Source organism: Phasianus colchicus, chromosome 6 (genome assembly GCF_987193195.1).
Source record: "Phasianus colchicus chromosome 6, bPhaCol1.hap1.1, whole genome shotgun sequence".
Lineage (NCBI taxonomy): Eukaryota > Metazoa > Chordata > Aves > Galliformes > Phasianidae > Phasianus > Phasianus colchicus.
Window position 1 is genome coordinate 26185049 of NC_143441.1, and position 22753 is coordinate 26207801.

General features: G+C 35.9%; 1 protein-coding gene across 2 annotated transcripts in view; it reads left to right on the top strand.

Moving 5' to 3' along the window:
* The window catches only part of DGKB (diacylglycerol kinase beta), a 339578-nt gene that overhangs the window by 237094 nt on the left and 79731 nt on the right, over positions 1-22753 (top strand). For both annotated transcript variants that reach the window (XM_090142730.1, XM_090142731.1), the window contains 2 exons: positions 15347-15437; positions 20857-21052. In XM_090142730.1, the coding sequence (XP_089998856.1) occupies positions 15347-15437; positions 20857-21052 (287 nt within the window). The remainder of the gene's footprint in view (positions 1-15346; positions 15438-20856; positions 21053-22753) is intronic.

Below are 22753 nucleotides of genomic sequence, written 5' to 3' on the forward strand. Positions count from 1 at the left end.
TATTACTCTCTGAGGATTACAGGTTAGTCCCAGAGGAGTGCAGTAAGCCATCTACTGGCAGTATATCTACTGGCTAAACAATAGCCAGAAGGCTGACTGGAGATATTGATTTACTTTCTAGGCCATTTAGACCTTAATGGTGGAGAAAAGCTGAAGTGCTGTTTACTTTTCTGCCAGAATCGACCAAACAACAAGTCCATTTTTTACAGACTTTTGATTGATTTCGCTTAGAGGAATTAGAGGTGATTTATTTTTAAGCTGAAAGCAACTCATAAATATCTCCTGCTACACTGTTTCCCTGAGAGTAAACGTTAAGTGGAAATACTGAGAAATACTTTGCTGCAAATCAATGTGTGCAGGTAATACTCCTCAGTAGCAACAGTCAGGTGTTGGACACCTTTCTCCAGGGTGGTCAGGACTCAACAGCATGATGCATAGTAGTTTTAGAAGCCTCAACTTTTGTGAACTGGAACGAAACTGATTGCTCGGCTGAATTTGTGCCAGCTGTACCCTGCTGACTTAGAAAAGGGCTGTGGTGGTGGGAGCATAAGTGGTGCTCAAGGTCAGTAGTGAGCAGCTTTAATATTTGATGGATGACAGTGGTAATTTGTCACGTGACAGTTCACCGTGATACTTTATACTCGCAAGAACTCTCTAGCTGTAAGAGGCAACTGGGAGAAGAAACATGTTTTGGAATGAAGCACTTTCGAAATGGAACAAACTTTAAGAAATGCTGCTGAGCACACTGAAAGATGCAGACACGACTAAACACAATATAATATATTCATTATTTCCTGATATTTAAATAAATAATAATAATAATAATAATAATCTATCTGGATAACCTGTCTTGCAAAGGGCTAAGATTTATACAAGAGACTGAGGGTGTCAGGTATGTTAGTGCTGTGAAAAAAAAGTTAAGTTACCAAAATGAAAGGAAAAAAAGAAAAATCTCTAGTATGTTCTTGTAGAACTTAAAAAGTAGAGCTGGTACGATAATAGTATTCCTACAGAGAGATAAAAGCCACAATTTTACATTAGTTAAAAACACACAGTCTGTAATTAGTACTTAGGAAAATTCTGTAGGTATTAGTTCACTTGAAAAGATAAGAATTTTGTTTCAGAAAGCATAGTGCAGTTCTGCCTAACCTTAACAGCCTCTTTGTCTCATAAAAGCAGTGTTGTTTTCACTGAACAGGTTTGGCTTTTTTCACCCCCTTCCCTGAAGGGACTTAGATTTAGTTAATGTGCTTAACACAGAAGCATGTACCTGTTACCTGAAAACTGTAATTACTGACAATTCTGGGACTTGCACAAGAGTGTATAAATATGGATCTTTTCAATCTGAAAGTTATATTTCAAATCTTGTGTCTTATTCTATGTCCTCATACCATCCAAGTAATGAATTGTAGTCTGATACATTTGATTCAACCTTGACTATGCATTACATACTACATGGAATCATAGAATCACAGGGGTTGGAAGGGACCTCTGAAGGTCATCAGGTCCAACACCGCTGTTAAAGCAGGTTCTCTAAAGTAGGTTGAGCAGGAAAGCATCCAGACAAGTCTTGCATATCTCCAGCAAAGGAGACTTCACAACCTCTCTGCTCTGCCACTTTTGGAGATGTTCTTCCTTGCATGTCTTAGGGAAATTCCCATGTTCCATTTTTTGCCCATTGTCCCTTGTTCTAGCACTGCACATCACTGAAATGGGCCTGGCCCCATCCACTGACTCCTGCATTTTAGATACTTATAAACATGGATGAGATCTTATCTCAGTCTTCTCTTCTTCAGGCTGAACAATCCCAGGTATCTCAGCTTTTCCTTGTACAAGGCATGCTCCTTGCCTCTAATCATCTTTGTGACCATCTGTTGAACACCCTCTAGAAGTTATCTGTCTTTTTGGAACTAAGGAGCCCAGAATTGGTCACAGGATTCCAGCTGTTGCCTCACCATGGCAGAGTAAAGAACAGGATCACCTCCGTCCAGCTGCTGGCCCTGCTGTTTTTAATGCACCCAAGGGAACCAGGCTTTTTTGTCTGTGAGGGCACATTGTTGGCTCATGACCAACCTGTTGACTGCCAGGACCCCTAAGTCCTTCTCTGCAGAGCCACTTTCCAGCAGGTAATACCCTATCTGTACTGATCATAGAATCATAGAATCACCTAGGTTGGAAAAGACTTCCAAAATCATCTAGTCCAACCGTCCACACATCACCAATATTTCCCCACCAAACCATACTCCCAAGTGAAACACCTAAATGTTTCTTGAACACCTCCAGGGATGGCAGACCAGCCCACTCCAGCAACCCACTGACAGGAAAAATAAATCCCTTTCTCTGGACAAAATCCTAAACAAAAGACTAAAATACATTACTGTATTTAAAAGTTGTAAGGACTTCATTAGACGATAAAACAGTAATCATTTTTAGTGCTGCTGTATGTGTGGACTGATGCAAAGGATCTGCAAAAAAGCTGAAAATCTCAACATATACATCATCCTAATTCTTCACTCAGTGTTACACTGGAAAATGATGACTTGGTCTGTGCTCCCAGTTGATAGACTCAAGTGTTTGATCCAACTTCTTTTTATAAAACACGTCCTGTGTAGTCAGCATGCTAAGCTTAGTGCATACTGCTGTGAAGGGCCAAGCAAAAAATTTTGTTTCATACGTGGTTCCTCTTAAATGTTTTTGTTTGTTAAGATTTGGAGAAGTTCACTTGCCCTTTCTCAGAACTAACATTGTAGAGCCATACTTTATGGGTTTCGTTACTTTTCTTCAGACACAAAAAGCTTATTGCAGAATACGTTTTGCACATCCATTTTAGATGCCTGTCTTATATAATCTAATATACTCTTAAGATTTGAATTTTTTTTTTAAAAAGAAAGCCAAGCCTGCAAGCTATATTCTGTAATTTAAATGCAGCTATTTGTGTTGGTGGAAATATTACCTGCAGTTCTCAGGAACTATAGTGATGCAGCATTTTTTACACTGACAATTTCTATTTCCTTATCAATATGCTCAAAATTCACAAAATATTGTGCATGTTTTTTAACAAAAGATGTGCGTCTGATGCTTTCTGTGTAGCTAACGACTCTGTCTGTACCAGTTTAATTTAGACTTCTGTTTGTTTTGTCTTGTTACTTTTTAAATTCAGGCTATGGAATGAACAGAAATAGAAGGCAGAGTACATATACTTTAAATGTAATTTGAATGGCTTATTTTGTCTTAGTTTATATAAACTAGAAAATGGCTAACTAAACTAAAATTACCGACTTTTATACTGCAATATAGCCCCAATTCTGCTAACATTGAAGTACTTCATTTTATCTGCCTGTGAGTAGCTCCTTTGATTTCTGTTTCTTACCTTAAAAGCATACACCCTAAAATCTGCACTTATTTGTTTAGATTTAGGCAACCTTTTAAACCACTGCAGTTTTCAAGTCAACCAGTCTTTGCAATTCCACAAATTTGTAGAAATCAGATCAATGATTCTAACTGACAGTATCCTCATTTACCATGTTTGACTTCCTTATCAAGTTTATGTCCTAGATTATTACTGACTTTGAAGCAAAGAATGATCTCTTCCGTTTGTCTCAGGAGCTGAAAAGCAGTGAGTAAGGATGAAGTTCAAAGAAATCTAAATCTGGTTTGTGTTTTTTTTTTTTTTTTTTGCCTTGCAAGTAAAGTGCATTAGGAAAGAAAACAACAGCTGGTAGCATGGAGCTGTGATAGATTTTAAAAAGCAGGGGTGAAGTAATGATTAGAAATGCAATATGTAGCTGTAGTATAAGAAGGAAAGCTGAAGGCTCTGAACAAGACAAATATAACTTAGGTAGAAGCATAGGTCTTACTTGATAGCTTAGAATTATCACCCATAAAGGTTCATTCCTCACCAGTTCTCTGGCTACAGAAAAGAATCCTACTAGATTGTTGCTAAATTTAACCATTGCTGTAGAATACGATTATCCAAAATATACAAAGGCAGATTTCTTGGAGTGACTTTTGTGTATATCCTTGTGAAAAAGGAGATAAATCTATAGACATCCTCAAATCAGAATGTATATAATAACTGGCATAGAAGACAATTGGAGAACCATTTTATGGATTTATTTTAAGCGTGCTTTTGAAAAGATGTTGATTTATTCTTGATTGCCTGTATTTTACATTGTAGTGTAGCACAAAGATTAAAAAATAAGTGTTCAAAATGCAACATTCTAAAAAGTGAAACAGATGACATGCGGCTACATAAAACACGGATGTTTGAAGACTTATTTGCTGCTCATCCAACAAGACTTCAGATGGAATGACTTTTGATCACACAACTCTATGCTGTGGAACAAAAAGAGGGAAGTGTGTCTGGCTTTATCTCACCCATTTAGGTGCTACTCAGTGTAGAAAGTTTTGTATTTTGAAGTGAGGTGATAAGTAGTTATAGCTGTAGAATTTATTATTTATATAGCCACCATGTGCATCTTCAATGCTGAGTTCTGATTTCTACTAAGTAAAGATCTTCTGTCACAGCAAAATGCATTCTGAAGTCTCTGCAGAAGCTATTATAGAGCAACGTTTTCAACCACAGCTGATGACTGTGTTCAGTTTTCAGGGGAAAAAAAACGTTACCTAAAAATATATACTCTCATAGACCATTAATGCTATTTCCAGGTTTCTAAACCATGCGGCCTTTTAAAAGCAAAAACTGCAAAAAAAAAAAAAAAAAAAAAAAAGCCATCCTAGCCTAGACAATAGAAAAGGATGTACTGTTACTTAATATCTATGAACTTCTGTTTCACAAAGAGAATAAGGCTCGGCCCATGTGTTTCACATGTTTCATCTACCTGTTCTTTTGCATGGTCTGCTCCTAAGAGCTAGCAGTTGTGCTGTAACCATCCTGTAGGAAATAAGGAAGCACAACTTTCTGGATGGAAGGATAGATTACATGGAATTTCATCTGAGCTTTCTCAGAAGAGGAGACTAGAAAGTAGGAACAGCTGATGTTGGGTTTTGTATTTAAGGCACTGTAGGGAATACAGGTGGATTGGGTTGAATTTCAAGTTCACTTCCTGAGCAATTCTGTGTGGTAAGTCACTAAAAGTCTTATGAATGCAGAAGATTAAATGTCTTGTCCTACCTAAGTACTTAAAGGGTAATGGTTTTTAAATTCTCCTTCTGCAGTGAAAAGGAGGAATATTGAGACTTCATTTATACTGTGGAGTTTTTTTTTAATTGCACTTTTTTGGGCTTTTTTTGTTTCTATTTATGTGAATTGTATTTTTTTTTTTTCTATTTATGTGAATGTCCATTGAGACAAGACAGGTTTTCAATTTGAAATTAGACACCTAAACATGAGTTTTAGGGGAGCTTGTGTACATATGATCTAGATGTCAACCTTCTGATTTCAGTGAATTGAGAACCAGTTAGTGTCTCTCTGTGAAGCCCAGAGAGCAACTCTGCCTACTTAGTTCCAATGAATCACACCTTTAGTGTCATTTGGTTAATGTCTTTTGTTTCCGAGGGGATACAGCTGGCAAGTTCAAAGGCATACAAAGATGTTGACACACCTAAGTCTGATGTCAAACTGAATCACAGGTAAGGCAACTAATTCTTAGAAGTGGTCCTCTCTTAGAGGTGGAATCAGAAGGCAGTGAAACCTGAAAAGGATGAGGCTTCCTAAACTCATAAATCTGTTCATTCAGTAAAAGAATCTTTAAAGTTCTGTGTATCCCAGTCATCAAGGCAGAGATGTTTAGTCCAGCTTCGATTTCATCAGACCTAAATATTTCTGGAGGAATTCTGAGGAAAACAGATTTTGCCAAAAAAAGATTTTCTCCTACACAGACTGTCTGATGTTTCTGTCATGTCTTCATGTAAGAGTTGCTCACTGTTCCTTTGAAACATATGATTGCTTACTTTTTTTCCTTTACTCCTTAACCTCCTTTTTGCATTCTGCTTGGCAATGGCGTGAAGCATGGTGTTTTGGGGGAATGTGGAGGGGGTTTTTAGGCAAGAATTAAATTGCAGCATTGAGATACTTTGTTATTTCAGTGGAAGCTAGAATATAAATATTGGGTAGAGGAAAAGATAAAATAATTACATATGCACGCCTACTTTACAAGGAAGTAAAACTGGTTGATATGTTTGTTTGTTTTTAGAACAGTTACAACTGTGCATGTGAAGCAGCCAGTGAGGAATTGCTCCTTGCAAACCTGTCTCTGAACCTCTGAACTGCCTTAACAATGGTCTCATTAATTTAAGTGCTACTCAGTGTTGTATCTGCTCTTACATACTTATGTTAGTGGGTAAGAGAAAGGAAAACTGTTTTATTCTTCTGACATTATTTAAAGATGAAATGTGAAGGTCTGTGACATTGCTCTGAGACAGTAGGTCTATTATAACATATACAGAGACTTGGGTTTTTTTTTCTTCTTTTCTTAACAGAGTTTTGTTGATTTCTCTAGTACAACCAAGACTGGTAAATGTGGAACTGTTTATAGGCTTTATTTTTGCTCATGTTAAAAATCCTCTTCACATTAATGAGTCACTGGTGCCTCAGCATCTGCTCCCTAGATTGGGGGATTTGGGAAAGAAGCTGAAGGAAAAAATGAGGATAAAAATAAGTAAAATGTTAAAAGCAGAAATCTTTATGATGGGCAATAGATGGAAAGGATTTAAGAACTGTTACAGGAATGTTCATTTAGTGGAACTAAATGACAAATTAAATGAAGATACTATACTTTTTAGGTAAACTTTTTAAGAAACTAAACTGTTGGGTTTTATTGGTCTTACTAATTACTATTTTTAAAACAGCATATATTAAAAAGCAAGTGTTATTTAAATTGGCTACTTCTATCTTAGACAAGAAACTGTACCCTTTACAAAAGAATATCATGTAAGCTGTTATCAGCCAGGTATAACACAGTTTTATAATAGCTGTTTTTTTACCAGGTGCTGTAGGTTAGCCTCCTACAATTTGTCTCATTGCTATGACTTCAGGAGGAACAAACTCTCGATTTCACATGAAGATCCTTTGGCACAGTGATACAAAATAGATGCTCTCTGAGGTACAGCTCAATTCACTGAGTTCCTGCTGTATTCTAGTACTTACCACGGAACTTTGAGGCTCTTCAAATGATTGAAGATGCTGTTTTTATTATGGTTATAGCACTTTTTATTCATAGACTAGGATAAAATTCCTCTCTGTATGTTAGCAGGATTTACTCTTCTCTGGAATCTGCAGTGTGATGAAGGTATGTGAAGAAGACAGTACAGATAATACAATGAAAGTAGGTTTCATGGCTAACAACTGGAGAAGGTAGGTTATTGATAAGTCTGACAATTTGGATGTTTTCTGATTACTGTGTTTCTCTGGTAGTCCAGGAAACAGAGCAAGTCCTTCTAATCTGGCTTTCTCTTGAAAACCTAGACAAATAACAGTCTGATCAGTAGTCTTACAGAATCAAGAAACAGTAGTCTTACAGAATCCACTGAATTTGTCATACCTTTTGTCTTCAAATATGTAAATAATAAATGATGTTCAGAAACATCAGTCCCTGCCTATACTGTGGACTGACTAGTACTAATATCTGGATTCTTGTACAAAGTCTTCAATCAAAATGGAAAATTGAAGCTTGAAATAAGACACGGTAATAAGTGGTGAGACACTCATTGAGGAAAACTAGATAATACAACAAAAATAGTTACAGAAAAGAGGAAATGTGTTTGTGATCAGAAACTTAGGAATGTAGAAATACCCATCCACTGTCGACCAAAAGGTCTACCTAGCCGGTTGCTCTTTCTGCAGTGCTTTCAACCAATGAGTGTAAGAGAAGAGGGAAACATAATAATATTTGCATATTCATAGTGGATTTCAGTGGACAATTATTCCACGAGTCTCTTAAATCATACAGATGTTAACATCCTGTTACAAATAGTTTAGCATCTTAACTGCATATTGTGTAAAGAATTCTCTTGTTGTTGCTATAGACTCCTATCTCCTTTTCACTGGTGTAACTTTTCCATAGGAAAGGTGGTGAGTAGTCATTTCCAATTCATTCTTTTCGTAGCAAACATGATTTTAGAGAACTCTACTATATCTTCCATATTTATCACTTTTCTTGACTGGGGAATTAAAAAATAATAATAATAATGTTCAGCATTCACAACAATATTCATTGAAATGCTGTTAAACACTGCTCTGGCACTTCATTCAGCTATCTATTTTAAACCCAAGACCTGATCCGTGAGAGCTCATCATTATTTGCAAAATTAGAATTATTCTTCTTTTTGCTCTGTGCATCACTTTAGATTTATCCACATGAAATTTTATCTGCATTTTTGTAGCCCAGTCACTCAGTACTGTGAGATCCTTTTGCAGCCCTTCATGATTTGTGCTTATTACTGAAACTGATCCAAATGTGTCCCAGAGTGGGTTCTTGGGCAGATAGGAGGGCACAGCTGAAGGCAGAAGCAGAACTGAATGGGCAAGGGGGAAGGTGGTGGTGACAGCTGTAGGCAGCTGGGAGAAAACTGGGTACAGAGAATTGGGGCAGGTAGGTATACAGCAGAGACTGCAGAACTACTGTGTTCAAAAGTGCAAGCTACTGTGCAAAACTGTACTGTAAAGCATGAGAGAAAAAGGAATCAAATGCAGCTTTAGAGTGGTATCTGTAGAAATAATAAGTGTCAAACAGAGCCAGTCTCAAAATGCTGCTTATTGATACAAAATTTTATGTGGTAAATTACCAATGACTTGTAGTGTCATTGTAGATAATGTGAAAATTTTGTAACTGTGTATTCTTCTGCACATCTTTGCTTATGCTGTGTGCCATAAGAGATTAACACTTAGATTTGCCATAAGTACAGTTGGTAATGGAAAAAGGAAAAAAACTGACAAAGATGTCTCTATTAAAATCATGCCAGTCACGCATAAATCTCTTATGGATGTGCATCTCCACTGGCTATTTCCTTACCTCTGCATATGATTCATTATAAAGCAGAACAGGAATTATGTGATTGTTAAGACAGAAGTGGAAAGAAAAGAAGAACATTAGAAAAAGTCATACATTCTTATTAATATATATTATGTGCTGCAGTGAAATCATTTTTACCTAAGTATAAAATTACCTAGATAATAGATTTATGAACAGTGAGAAAAGATGGAAAATATGTTGTCTATCGGGAACTTATGTGAGAAAGATGGGACTTGATAAAAAATATTCTTTATCTTGAATTGTGCAAAGCATTGAAATGTTTTTAGCAATATAATTTTTATTTATAGTTATTTGGTATTTATTTAATTAGACAAAATCCAATGTATCAGCACATTTTATTAGCAGGAACATAAAACACATGTTGCCATGACTTAAATTTGCTGTGCATTTTACTTCATTGTATGTTTCACAGGCTAGGACCCAACAAAACAAAAGCAGCAATTTCAAAAGAAATAAGCTTTTCTAGGACCTGAGGAAAATCAGAGGGTTGAGGTTAAAGGTACTTTTATTCACAATTGTAGGGACAGGTTTCTGTAACTGTATTTCACTTGTTCCTTGGTGCAGAATTTTTATTTTTTGTCACGTTGGGAACCAGCACTTGAGCTTGTATATTGTTATCTAAAATGCTTTGTGAAGATTCACACTTTAATAACCTGTCAGGCACAAGTTAACAAAAACATCCAAAAGTAGTTTGCTGCCATAAATTCGACTTTTTTGTTCCCCCCATATTATTTCATGTTTCATGACAAAAATGAACACTATCTGGATTAAAATAAATAATAATAAACCTTCCCTAGACCTAAATTATTCTCCACTGTATGCTAAGTGGATATCTTACTCTGATGTCTCTGGTACTACCTAGTATCAATGTCAGAATATTCGAACAGATATTCAGCTTGCTTTTTTTTTTTTTTTTTTTTTTTTTTTCCCAGTATGACGTCTCTTGTGCTCCTAGTTTCATTTTCAGACTTCATTATTTTCAGACTTTGGATATGTGTGGTTTTACTTGGGCCTTCTTTAAGTTTATTTTCTTCCCTTTTCCATTGTAGCATCGTTTTTCTTTCATCACTGAAGAATTTCAGTGCCATTTCAAATTAAGTTCCTATCTTATTCTTCTCCTTTGATTCCTCATTTTCCCTGATGATGATCTCCATTTTTTTTCTACGTATACCTGTCAAATACTTTCTCTCCTTGGACTCTTCATGGTTTCTCCACTGTGGAAATGTGTCTATCACACATTCCCGTATTTGCAGAGCTCTTTGACATTTCTGATTCTCTGCAGAGTGTGTTTTACACATCTTTTTTTCACATTTCCATGGAACAGAGGACAAAAGAGTGATCAAGGGAGATAAAAGATCCATAGAGTCACGTGGCCCTGAGCACCTTCTAGAAATGTGGTGAATGGGATGATAAGCGTTCTCTCTTTCTCCTGTGTTGTTTCTTTCCCCATGGATTTTTTTTGTTTTGTTTTGTTTAAATTATGTTCTATACACTGTTGTTCATAAACACTACTCTTAGGATGAAAACTTTATGTTAAGAGATTATTCAAGTTTATAATATAGGCTGAGGTTTTGTTTTCTGGTAAACAAACATTCCTTCTGCAATGTAATTGCAGTAATTTAATAAAAATATTTTGAGCAGACAGTGCTTAGGCATTTGGGGAACCAGTATAGTTTATGAAGGAAACAAAGTGCTGTGTGTTCCGGAACAGGTATTTCTGCACAGATTTTTGATAGGGATTGATGCACTTCTTATGGAATGTAGCTTTTCAAGGAATTGGTCATAGTATAGTTAAATTCTTTACGTATTTTACACAGATGGCCAGAGGTATATTATGCCCAGGCCATCTTTGTGCTAAATTTAAAATCTCTGCTTTGAAAGAGTAGCAGTATCAAAGTAGTTCTAAATTAATATATGTGAATATACATGTTTTCCTTCCATTGTTTTTAAAAAATGGTCCAGGCATTTCAACTGAAATTTTATAAAAATTTGTAAAAACTTCAATCATGCATTTCCCAGTGTAGAAATTGAAGCTTGACACTGCATAATTAAAAAATGGAAATAAATATATAGTTGATATATGAATAAGACATGCAAGTAGTTATGAGTGATTGCCCCAATCTCTAAATCTCCAGTAAATCCAGGATATGGCTGTGTTTTTTTTGGTATTAAAAAATATTCTTTTTTTAATAGTCTCACCTCCTCACCACCTTAGCATTCTGTTGCTGAACTATTGTTCCACACATTCTGATAGTGCACTCATTGTAATTAAGTATATGTGCTCTTCAGGTGCAGAATAAAGTATTTATGACTTCCATATTTAGATACAGGACAATTTTTCAATTATATGCCCCATAATTGCTTAATCAGAAAGGTTATATAAAATAGTTTTAGCAGTAGGGGGGTTTTTGATTAAATGATAATGGAGCAAGCCCATATCACAGTTTATTTTGATCATTTTGCCTTGATTACCAAACCTTCGCTTGAACTTTTCCAAGAAACATCTCCAAGTTTCTAAATCTGATACTTATCTGCAGTGCAGAAGTGCTGTAAGAAAAGGCAGTATTAGCCCTTCCATTCTCTTTTGCTGATTTGTTTCATCCCTGTTTAAGAAGCTCATTCCACTTAACAGAAAATTGACTAGTACTTTACTGTGTGGAACACAGCCAGCAAAGAAAGTATTTAGGCTCTTGAAGGAAGTTTGGTTTTGTTTGTGCATCCATAGACAGTATATATTTTGACATAATGTAATCCAATAGCAGCATTAGATGGGATTGGGTCAGCCTTTAATCATGATTGATGTATTATTTATATTGTATTTTCAAACAAGAAGCTGTTTAAGAGTTTAGCTATGCACTTTGAAGCATACACAAAAACACTTTCTTGTAAAATAATCTATTCCCTTTCCTATTCCTAACACAAAAAGTGATGTAAAGTGCTACTGTATAGCATTTTTTTAACTGAAATAGACTACGTCTTTTAGTAAAAATTGGAAAAATTAAAAATAATCAGCTGCTCTAGGACAGAAAAGTTGACATGACAACATCCCTTGAAGTACTTACTATTAAAATAACGACTAATTTGTTTAAAGAAAGTTTAGTACAATTTGTCTTGATTTCTTTACAGTTCACTGTGCTTTGTATGTGTAAGAAAAGATTAACTACAATTTTCTGTTCAATAAAATTGTAGTTCATTTGAATAAAATTACTGGTAAAGGGAGTTGGTAAATACTTCAGAAAATAATTTCTATCTATATCTATCTTTGTACCAGAAAATTTGATAGAGATTTAGTTAACTAAGGAAAGGACAACAGGTTCACAAGGCTACAGTTTTCTACTTAAACTCTTACAGGGTGCATTGCAATGACAAGAAATATATCTGCCATCAAAAACTCACATGATGAATGCACTTAATCTTCTGTCATCTTATTCTACAAGGTTTTGATTTATAGATATACACTTTCTAGTAAACCACTGTCAGTGCTGAGTTTTGATTTTTCTATACACGAAATACATTAATTTGAAACAATAGATTCTGAACAGTGCCAAGATATTGTCTGTTCATCTCCCAATCTGTGCACGTATCTGGGATTGCATCACCTTGCCCTTGCTATTTTGAATCTCATTAGGTTCACATGGTTTCACTCTTCCCAGATCCCTTTGGATGGCATCACTTCTTTCTGCTATAATCAGCCACATCACTCAGCTTAGTGTCATCAGTAAACTTGCTGGGGATGCACTTGATGAATTATCTAAGTAATTGATAAAGATGTTGAGGAGCACTGGCCCCAAGATGGACCCCTGGAGGACACCACTCATCACTGGCCTCCACCTGGACATAAAACTGTTGACCTCAACCATGTGGCTATGGCCATCCAACCAGTTCAAACAATTCCTTATCTACTGAACAAGTCACCCTTCAAATGCATGTCTCTCTATTTTACAGATAATAAAAGATACTTTATTTGTGATTTAAAAAAAAAAAAAAAGGCAAGAGGAAATGCTCTCAAAGTAGCTGTTGTAAAATAGCATCATAATAAATGACATAGTATTTTTCTGAAATCTTAAATCGTTTTTTTCTTTTTTTATTGGCTCATTATTCATTGTTCCTATTAGAAAGTAACAGGAAAATAGCAGCATCCAGATTTTTCGAAAGGACCCAACAGTACTTTTTAATGTACATTTGTGTAAATACAGCAGTGCTAAAAAATCTTCAGGTGTAGAAGGAACCTACATAAGATCAATTTCATTCACAGTCTCTTGTGTGCAAGCTGAGTTGGACCTGGGCTCTTCTGCTGGATGGAGCTATTTTGAGAATTTTGTTTACCCTAGAGCAGAATTGACAGAATCCATCCTCAGAAGCTGTTTCCAAACATAGACAGATTTTCTGTGCAAAAACTTTAGAAATATTGGGTCTTTTTTTTTTTTTTTTTTTTTTTTTAATTGAAATGTGTTCCTTTCTCTCTTATTATTGCCCTTTCTAATTATTCATATATCTCCCACCTCAGGTTGCAAATCCTTGCACGTCTCTGGAAACAACCAGGAATTAAGTCTCGTACTAATGGGTCTCTGGGATTACTCACTACTGCAGTGCCTCTTCCCCCTCTGTGTAGTTGTGACTGTAAAAGTCATTAGGGAGATTTTAAGAGCCACTAATGAGTCTTATATTTATACAATCCAAAATACATATAAAAGGTAGAATTAGTATTTTTGCTGGTATATTTGTCAACCATCCATGTCTGCATTTCACTTTTTGCTTCTGCCTCAAGCAAACTCAGTTATTTTCAAGTTCCAAACATACTGCATTGTGTTTGTATTGGAGAACAATTTATAAAGGTGAGTGCACTGTGTTCATATCTGATTCCTACGTGTGAATAATGAATTCTGAAATAATTAATTCTAATCCAGTCTTTTTTATATATATATTTTATTTAACTTTTCATTTTGCTACAGAATAATTGCCTATGATAGTTAAACAAAACCACAAGTACTTATTTGAAATGTTACTGCTGGTGTCCTGATTGATCTGCATGCAATAAATCTGGTAAAACAGAAATGCAATCTTTATATATTCAAGGAGAAAAAGAATTGTAATCTCTGCCTGCTGTCATGATAAACAAAGTAATTTACTAGCATTTATTAGGGCTGCTCTGAAAGTAATGCCTCCTATTTTATTATGTTGGCCCACATTGTCAAAGGTTGATGTTAGTGGCATGGCAGAAGAGGTTGAACCTTCCCGCTTGTAATCCATTACATTTATTGCTGTGTAATAGATGGCAGCAGAGGGGCAGTCTGACAGAATGGCGTCTGACATGAAAGTGCAGATGAAACAAAGGTGTGGAATTCAGTTCCTCCCTGTGGAGAAAATTGCATCCGTTGGTATTCTTCAACACTTACTGAATGTTTGGGGTGACTGAACAGTGATGTGAGTGCAGTACAGGTGGTGTGTTTAAGCAGCAGCGCCATCATAGCAGCTGTGAAACACTGGGTCACCTCTACTGGTACAGACTTTTATAAGCATGGCATGCAGGCTTTTGTTCATTGCTGGTGAAAATGTGTAGCTATTGTAGGTGTTGAAAAAGTGTTTTGTAACTAAGAATTTGCTCTATCAAATAGAGTTATTGTACTCTTTCTAGCTGTTGTTTCTATGGAAATAAAAAGGAGATATTACTTTTGGAGCAACCTACAGCTATGCTGTTTTTTTCTGTTGAATCTATTAATGAACTCCAAAATGCAGAATCCATCACCTATTTAAAATGTGTTTATAGGTTAATTATGTGGTACTGCACCTCTCCTACTGCAAAGTGTCTAACAATTGTTAGATCTTGAATTTTTATTTTCTTCAAATATCTCATCTGTCATCATGAGCAATTTACCTTTACCGTTAGCTAAGGTAAGGCAAGCTGCATTTTTGTCTTGGCTCTTCTCCACAGTGGGAGTGCCCTGCTTGCACATTTAGTGCTCTGTGGGATAGAGATTTTAGCCATCAATCAGAAATCATATAGTAGGTATAAGGCATGAAATAAAATCAATACATTTTTCTGAAGCATGTCACTAGTTAAGTGACAAAAAATATTCTGATAGTCACTGAAAAAGAAAAGTCAAAGGTACATTTGAACCTGTCAGTTCAACACATTCTTGTTATCCCTTTAGGGGATATCATACAACTTGACACCAACATTTAAGCTTTGAAAATTATGAGCTCATCTATTTCAAATGGGATGTCACATGTTCCCAAGCCTTTGCCATTACTTATAATGGAAGACAGGATGATCAGTTTTGTCACGTATTGATAGTGAATAAGATCTTTTTTCTTTTTCTTTCTTTCTTTTTTTTTTTTTTTTTTTGTTTCAGAATGAAGAACAAATTTTGGTATTTTGAATTTGGCACTTCGGAAACTTTCTCAGCCACCTGTAAGAAGCTGCATGAATCTGTAGAAATAGAAGTAAGAAGCTAATTGTTGCCTTTATCCTTCAAATGTCACTAGTTTGGCTGAAATGCAGGGAGCAAGGGTGCAGAGTGCCTGAATCCAACAAGGCAATTCAGTGCACATCTTTTCGACCCTATATTCCAAAATATTATTTTTATCATGTCTATTTGTGGTGTAGCCCTGAACACTGGAAACTGAACACTATCAAAGTTCAGTTTGATGATTAGTGAAGTCTTAATACAGTAGACGAGGTCAAGAGGTGAAATATAACATTAAAAATCAATAGGGAGTGTGGCTAGGTCAGATGGAAAAATGAAAGACTGTTGGATGGAGTGAGAGCTGCTGCAGGATTAAAATAAAAAAAAAAAATACTTATTATTTCTAGATCCCAAGTTTTTATAACCTTTAAAACTCAGTTCCCTAAAATTGTACTTACTTTCCTGAATAAAGGTTAAAGAATATATATTTTTTTGAATCGCTCCCCTTCATTAAATAGCTTTTCCCTCTGCACGAGAGATCATTGTTCCATTATACATTGAACATTAACTGTAAAGACACAGGATAGTTACAGACAAAATAGGAATTTAAAATAATGTGCCACTATTACTTTGATGGATGATGGAATAATTGGCTACATTACATAAGCTGTTTGGAGGGGCTGATATTTATAAGTACATGAAAATTGTGAAATGAGTGGATGTGGAAACCTAATAATTTAAGTTAAATAATGGAATTTTGTCTTAAGAAGATTGTGGGGCTTTTACTGACAGTAATGAGAAACTGGTCATGTCATTGTAGTATTTGTATAGTAGTGTGAAACTCTTGGAGAGGTATGGTAAGAGTATGAGTGTTAAGTCCAAGCCTACTGAAGGACACAGTCTGAAATGATCTGAAGGGACCATGGATCCATGTGATAGAACAGTAGTAAATAATGAGACTGAAACTGCAAGGCCTGTGGTGCCAGAGTTTTCTGTTAGGCTGTTATTTTCTTTATAAAAGGGAAACATTCCACACATGCTTCCTTAAAATTAAAAAATAAAAATATATTGATTTCCAAGACAATGCTTCACACATTTGAGTTTAAGTACAGGTAGCCTATAAATATTTATAAATACTTGATTAATTATTGGAATTAGTGCTTACCTTGTTTGTTTTGCTTTGAATATATTGTCCTTTAGGTAAATAATAATTTTGTTGGCTTTCCCAAGAAAATATTTTCTATTCAGCAAAAATCTTATATAGACTGATGCAATCTTCTTAAAACATCTTATTGTAACCATTAAAATGTAAACATCCCAAAGCAAACAAATACTCATACAAGTTCATGATTATTACTAATTCATATTACTAACGTTTTTATTACCAATAAAATATTACATTGTTAGTGTATAAAATGTTTGTTAATATCCACTTTCTCAATCGTGGCCATTCTCATTTTTCAAAGAAAATCATAGAATCATGGAATTACTCAGGTTGGAAAAGACCTTGAAGATCATTAAGTCCAACCACAACCTAATCATACTACCCTAACAACCCTCTGCTAAATCATGTCCCTGAGCACCACATCCAAATGGTTTTTAAACATATCCAGGGATGGTGACTCAACCACCTTTCTGGGGAGCCTATTCCAGTGCTTAGCCACCCTTTTTGTAAAGAATTTTTGCCTGATATCCAACCTAACACTCCCCTGGCGCAACTTGAGGCCATTTCCTATTGTCCTGTCTCCAGTGAGAAGAGACCAACCCCACTCTCTGCACTCACCTGTCAGATATCGGAAGAGAGCAATAAGGTCTCCCCTCAGCCTCCTCTTTCCCAGACTAAACAGCCTACGTTTTCCTACTATTAGGAGCAAAAATCGTATGGTATCCAAAATGTTTGCACAGGAATTGTTAGGAAGTAGTTATTTACAATTATTGCTATGAGTAAATTACATTTAAATGAATGGTATGCTTGTGTCTCATTTGTATGTTATAAAATTTTGAGAGTTGTGCTGTTTTCATCTGTTTGTTTTGGTGTGTTGTTTTTTTCCCCTTCTTCCCCATGCCTGGGGGTATTACTACAAATGAGACCTTGGTGCATGATAACTCATTTCGATCTGAATAAAATCCACAAAGAAGGCATTTGCTCTACAGCCAAATTCTGAATGAACAAAACCCGTAAAGATTAAGGATCTGTATCAGCCAAATTCTGAATGAACAAAACCCGTAAAGATTAAGGATCTGTATCTCTAAGCTGGGAGAAAATGATCAAACAAACATTCTGTGAGCGAATATTTGTTCTACCACATATTTGATTTCTAATACAATTGAGCTTGGCTTTCCTGATGTACACTCATTTCTTTTAATTCTGTATTTTTAGTTCTGTTTGAGATAGAGAACACAATTTTGAACTCAATATAGTAAATTCTGTGCTTAGGATACATGATAACCTAGGAAAGTATATGCTAAAGAATTACCCAAAATAAGAGATGCTTTTAGTTCTAAACTGGGATCCAAAATTTCAGAAGAGAAACATAGATTCCAAAGGAAAAAAAAAAAAAAAAAGATAATGACATTTTTTTGGCACATACACTTTATTTCCACATTAAAAAAAAAAAAAAAAAAAAAGAAAAGTGGCATGTAAAGGATATTTAATGAGATTAGCCATACATCTAGTGTAAGTGGAGTACATACCTGCTGTAAAACCATTATGCGAGCAGAGAAGCCTGCTTATACCACCTGATGTTAATAGGTGGGAGAAGGGTAAAATGGCTATGTAGCCTTGCATAATATTGCACTTGGTTACATGAATATTTTCTCAGCATAGGAATGATCTAGACATTTTTGGTGTAATGAATGAAGTGTAGAAGATGATACCAGAGTAGGGACTGAAGCCAGGAAAGAAAATTAAAAGAAAAAAAGAATAGGAACACTAATGTATATTAATTCATATTAATGCCTGAGTAGGCATGCTCTGTATTTTGTTTTTCAGCAGTATCATTGCATTATTTGAAATAATATTGTTGATAATTATGACGATAATAACAATAAAAGGAGCAGAGCACATTGAGTTTTGTTGTTGTAGTATATGAATGTGTTAAGACAATGCAGAGCTACCTGTAGTGCAAACTTCTTGCCTGTGTGTGAACAAAAGAAATCTTCCTTTTGCTAATACAGAAAGTTCCCCATCACTGTGGGATTCGGAGGCCTACTCAAATAATTGTCTTAGTGTACTACCTGCTGTGTTCTATATTGAGTGAAAATGGAAGCCAGACTCTGCACCATCCTATTTCACAATTCTTCTTTTATTTAAATAATTCTAGTCAGTTTAGGGGACGCCAGACCTTTATAAATTAACAGCAGGGAAATACCAAAGGTGTCAGATTGCATATTTATCATCTTTCTCGTGTAATACTTAAATATGTATTAAGAAGTGACTGACATAAATTAGGCAGATTTCAGAAGCCACAGGCCGTGGCTTGTAGAGGACCCCCTTCTGCTTGACATTTCATCCTTGTCAAAGATCAAATTATTTTAATTTAGGCTGCAAATTATAAGGAATGAAGACTTCTTTGTGGGAATTCCCTGTGGTAATCTGACTTTTGTTGTTACTGCTGCTTGTCAGTGTGCAAAAGATATAATATGCATGCAAATAAGGTTAAAAAATATGTACTATCTAATTATCCAGCCAGTACATTCCACTTGAAGACAGTGGGAGGCCTGACACACAGTATGTGTTTGATTCATTGAGGCCTGCAGGGTATTTACACAAGATTACTTTTAATTATGAAATTAATATCTGTTTATCTAGAATGTATAGGAGTAAGTGAGAGTGTACATGAGCAGAATTTTTAGTAAAATAAATGATCTCACTATTTAATATATATAAAATATTGGTAGAAGAAAACTCTGTGAATTTACTTCCAAAATAATGGTGAAGATCTATGCTATCTTTATTGCCAGAAAAATGTAATTTAAAAGTTATACTTTAACATATAGTTGTTGCCATAACTGCCAGCTCATTTCCAGGTATGTCTTTTCACATTAAAGGTTTCCTTCAATGCATGTAATCCACAGGTGTGAAATTTAATTCTTGAAGACCAAATATGAAATGGAAACCTTAATGTCAAAATGGCTCGTTCTTCAGATTTATAGTGTTGTTAGAAAGATTAGGAAGATGTAGCTTATGTGTTATAATACAGTTTTGTTTTGTGATCTGAGAAACTTTCAGGATAAATGAATAATTTTGCACAGGTTTTTTGAGTTCTACTTTCTGTTTCTTCAAAGCTTTGATAATGGTTTAGATAAATTGAGAGAAAAAAGTGCCAGTGACCCACAGAGCAGCAAGCTGCATAATGTCAGTGGACTGTTACTGAAGCATGATTAATTATTTTTCCAGTTTTCTTCCTGATTATTATGTATTGGAATTACAAAATAAGAGCCTTAATCAATTCTCAGTGCATGGCCGAACCCCTACTGTCTTGCAGGACTAGGATTGTTTCTAAGATATTCTTTTTTACACAACAAGGTTTGTGTAGCTCATGAGGATATCTTTGTGCTCTAACTGTGTCATGAGGAACAAAGCTAATTGACCTTTAGCTGAGATGCAAGTTATGTACCAATCCTGGGACATTTGCCTGGTTCAGTGAATTCGTAAGTAGAACTGGATGCTTTACCTTCTATGCACAGGTTCAACTGTGGTTGGTCCCATATTCCTGAATAGTACTCTTTCGTCTAAATGTTCAGGAAATACTGAAAAACCTCAATGAGCATTCCAAAGATGGACATGTTTTTCTTTGGCATTGATATATGTCTCAGAGAACTAGTGTAACTACTGCTGCTGGAGGTCCTGGGTTGAGAGATGCAGTACCTGGATCAACATTTTGTTACTCTTACCTCTTACTATGGGTTACTAGGCAGGCTTAGCTCTACACTAATGTACTAGTTGTGCCTTTGGATTGAAACTAATATCTGTGTGGTGTTCTGTGCTCTCAGGGCTTGCTTGGACCTTGTATGCAGGGGATAGTTATTGCTGTAGTAAGTTTCGCAGTATAAATTTTTGTCTAACAGCTGGAATGTAGTTACAAATGTATTTCAATTAGGTCAGTGTATAGGTATCAGGTAACAGGATGGCTGTACCAGTAGTCTCATACTTAATCAAACAATCAGGGGTTGAATAGGAGCCATGATTTTCCTGCTCAATGAGGATCTGTCCTTACCTAATACACCTAACACATCCTTTACAAATGTAAATATATTTTAGGTATAAACATTGAATAAACCATTAACACTGATGAATTGCTGAAGAAGAATGTCTGATTGATAGAACATTCTGATTTTTCTTTCTCTTTTACTGCTCTTTTTCTCTCTCTTCTTCTCCTTTTTTCTTCCATCCTCTCCCCACCCCCCCACCCCCCCTTCTTCTTTTTTTTTTTTTTTTTTCCCATGCTAATCAGTGTGATGGGATTCAGCTAGACTTGATCAATATTTCTCTGGAAGGAATTGCCATTCTGAACATCCCAAGCATGCATGGTGGATCAAATCTGTGGGGGGAGACAAAGAAAAGACGCAGTCATCGTCGGACAGAAAAGAAGAGATCAGATAAAAGAACCACAGTCACAGATGCCAAGGAACTGAAGTTTGTATGCCAAGGTATGCTTAAAGATTAATATTCTCCATCTAGCTCCATACAGTCAACTCAGTTGTATAATTGCCCTTGCATTGCTTCCTGTCAAGAGAAAGGATAGACAGCTCTTAATTTATTTTTTTGTGCATTTAGTTTTTCTGATGTGAAGCACTGGAGCACAGGCATAAACAGAGACATGCTGACATTACAATCTATAAACTTGCAAATGTGCTTTTTTAGATGGGATGCTACCTGTTTAGCAGACTAAGCATACCATGAGGCACTGTTTTCTACTAGTCTAAAAGTGCCTGGATTTTTGGGGAGTCAGAAAATGCTTACTGAGCATTTTAAATGCTTATAAATATCAGCATGCATAAAACTTGGGAATAATCATGCCTTGTTTCTAACAAACTGTCCTGAGGCTGTTGAAAATTACTTCATGGTAACAAGAGCAAGCTACTTCTGTGTTACCATACTGTGATGCTGTGTGCAATTCTTCATTGCATATGCCATTGCTTGTTTGCATGGGTGTCATACTTCCTTTCAGGACTATTTCCTGGTAATAAGGAGAATTTGCTCTTTATATTTATATATATATATATGTATATATATGTAAATGTATATATTATTATACATAATAATAATAACTTTTGAGAAATCCTTACAGTAAATAGTAATCTGTTCTACTTCACAGAATCTGAACACCAGGTGTTTTAACACATCATTATGTGTCACAAATTGTGGTGATTTAAAAACAATGTTCTGCTCACACTGAGGGATGAACAGACCAGACTTCAAAAAGTTGTTTTTTTTTTTTTTTCCCTCCCTCTTTACTTTTTATTCTGTGGAAGTAGTATCACCTACTTCCATGGTTCCGGCATCCTTAGACTTAATAAAGGTCAGGACTTTAACTGCCTGATTTTACCATGGTTCTTTTACTGGTTTTGGATATCCTATTTTCTGTATTTCCTCAGAAGCAATTTTTAAATCACTAGTTATATCTTAATTAATATGCAGCGTGATTTGAATCTAGCAAGCTTACCTGGATGACAAATGTTTGGGAATAAAGTAATTTTGGCTTCGAGCTTGCAACATGTGTGAGGACCCAAAATCTGCTGTGTGTTTTAGCAGTTTTAGGAAGTAAGTGATAGATGAGTGTACAGTGAGGTGCACTGAGAACTGGTTGGCTGGCAGAGCTTAGAGAGTTATGATCAGTAGCACACAGTATATAGTTGGAGGCCTGTATCTAGCGGTGTTCCCCAGAGGTCAGTGCTGGGTCTGGTCTTATTTAGCATCTTCATCAGTGACCTGGATGAAGGGACAGAGTGCACTCTCAGCAAGTTTGCTGATGATACGAAGCTGTGCGGAGTGGCTGACACACCAGAAGACTGTGCTGTCATTCAGCAAGACTTGGACAGGCTGGAGAGCTGGGTGGAGAAGAGCCTTGTGGCTCCTTACCTTAGGGAACGTTGCAGGGAGGGCAAGTGTATTGTCCTATACATGGGCAGGAATAACTGCATGCATTAGTACAGGTTAGGGGCTGACCTGCTGAAAAGGAGCTCTGTGCATGTTCTGGTGGACAGTGTGTTGAACATGAGCCATCAGTGTACCCCTTTGGCCACGGAGGCTCATGGTATCCTGGGGTGCATTAAAAAGAATATGGCCAGCAGGTCAAGGGAAGTTTCTCTCCCCCTCTACTTCTGCTCTGGTGAAGCCACATCTGGAGT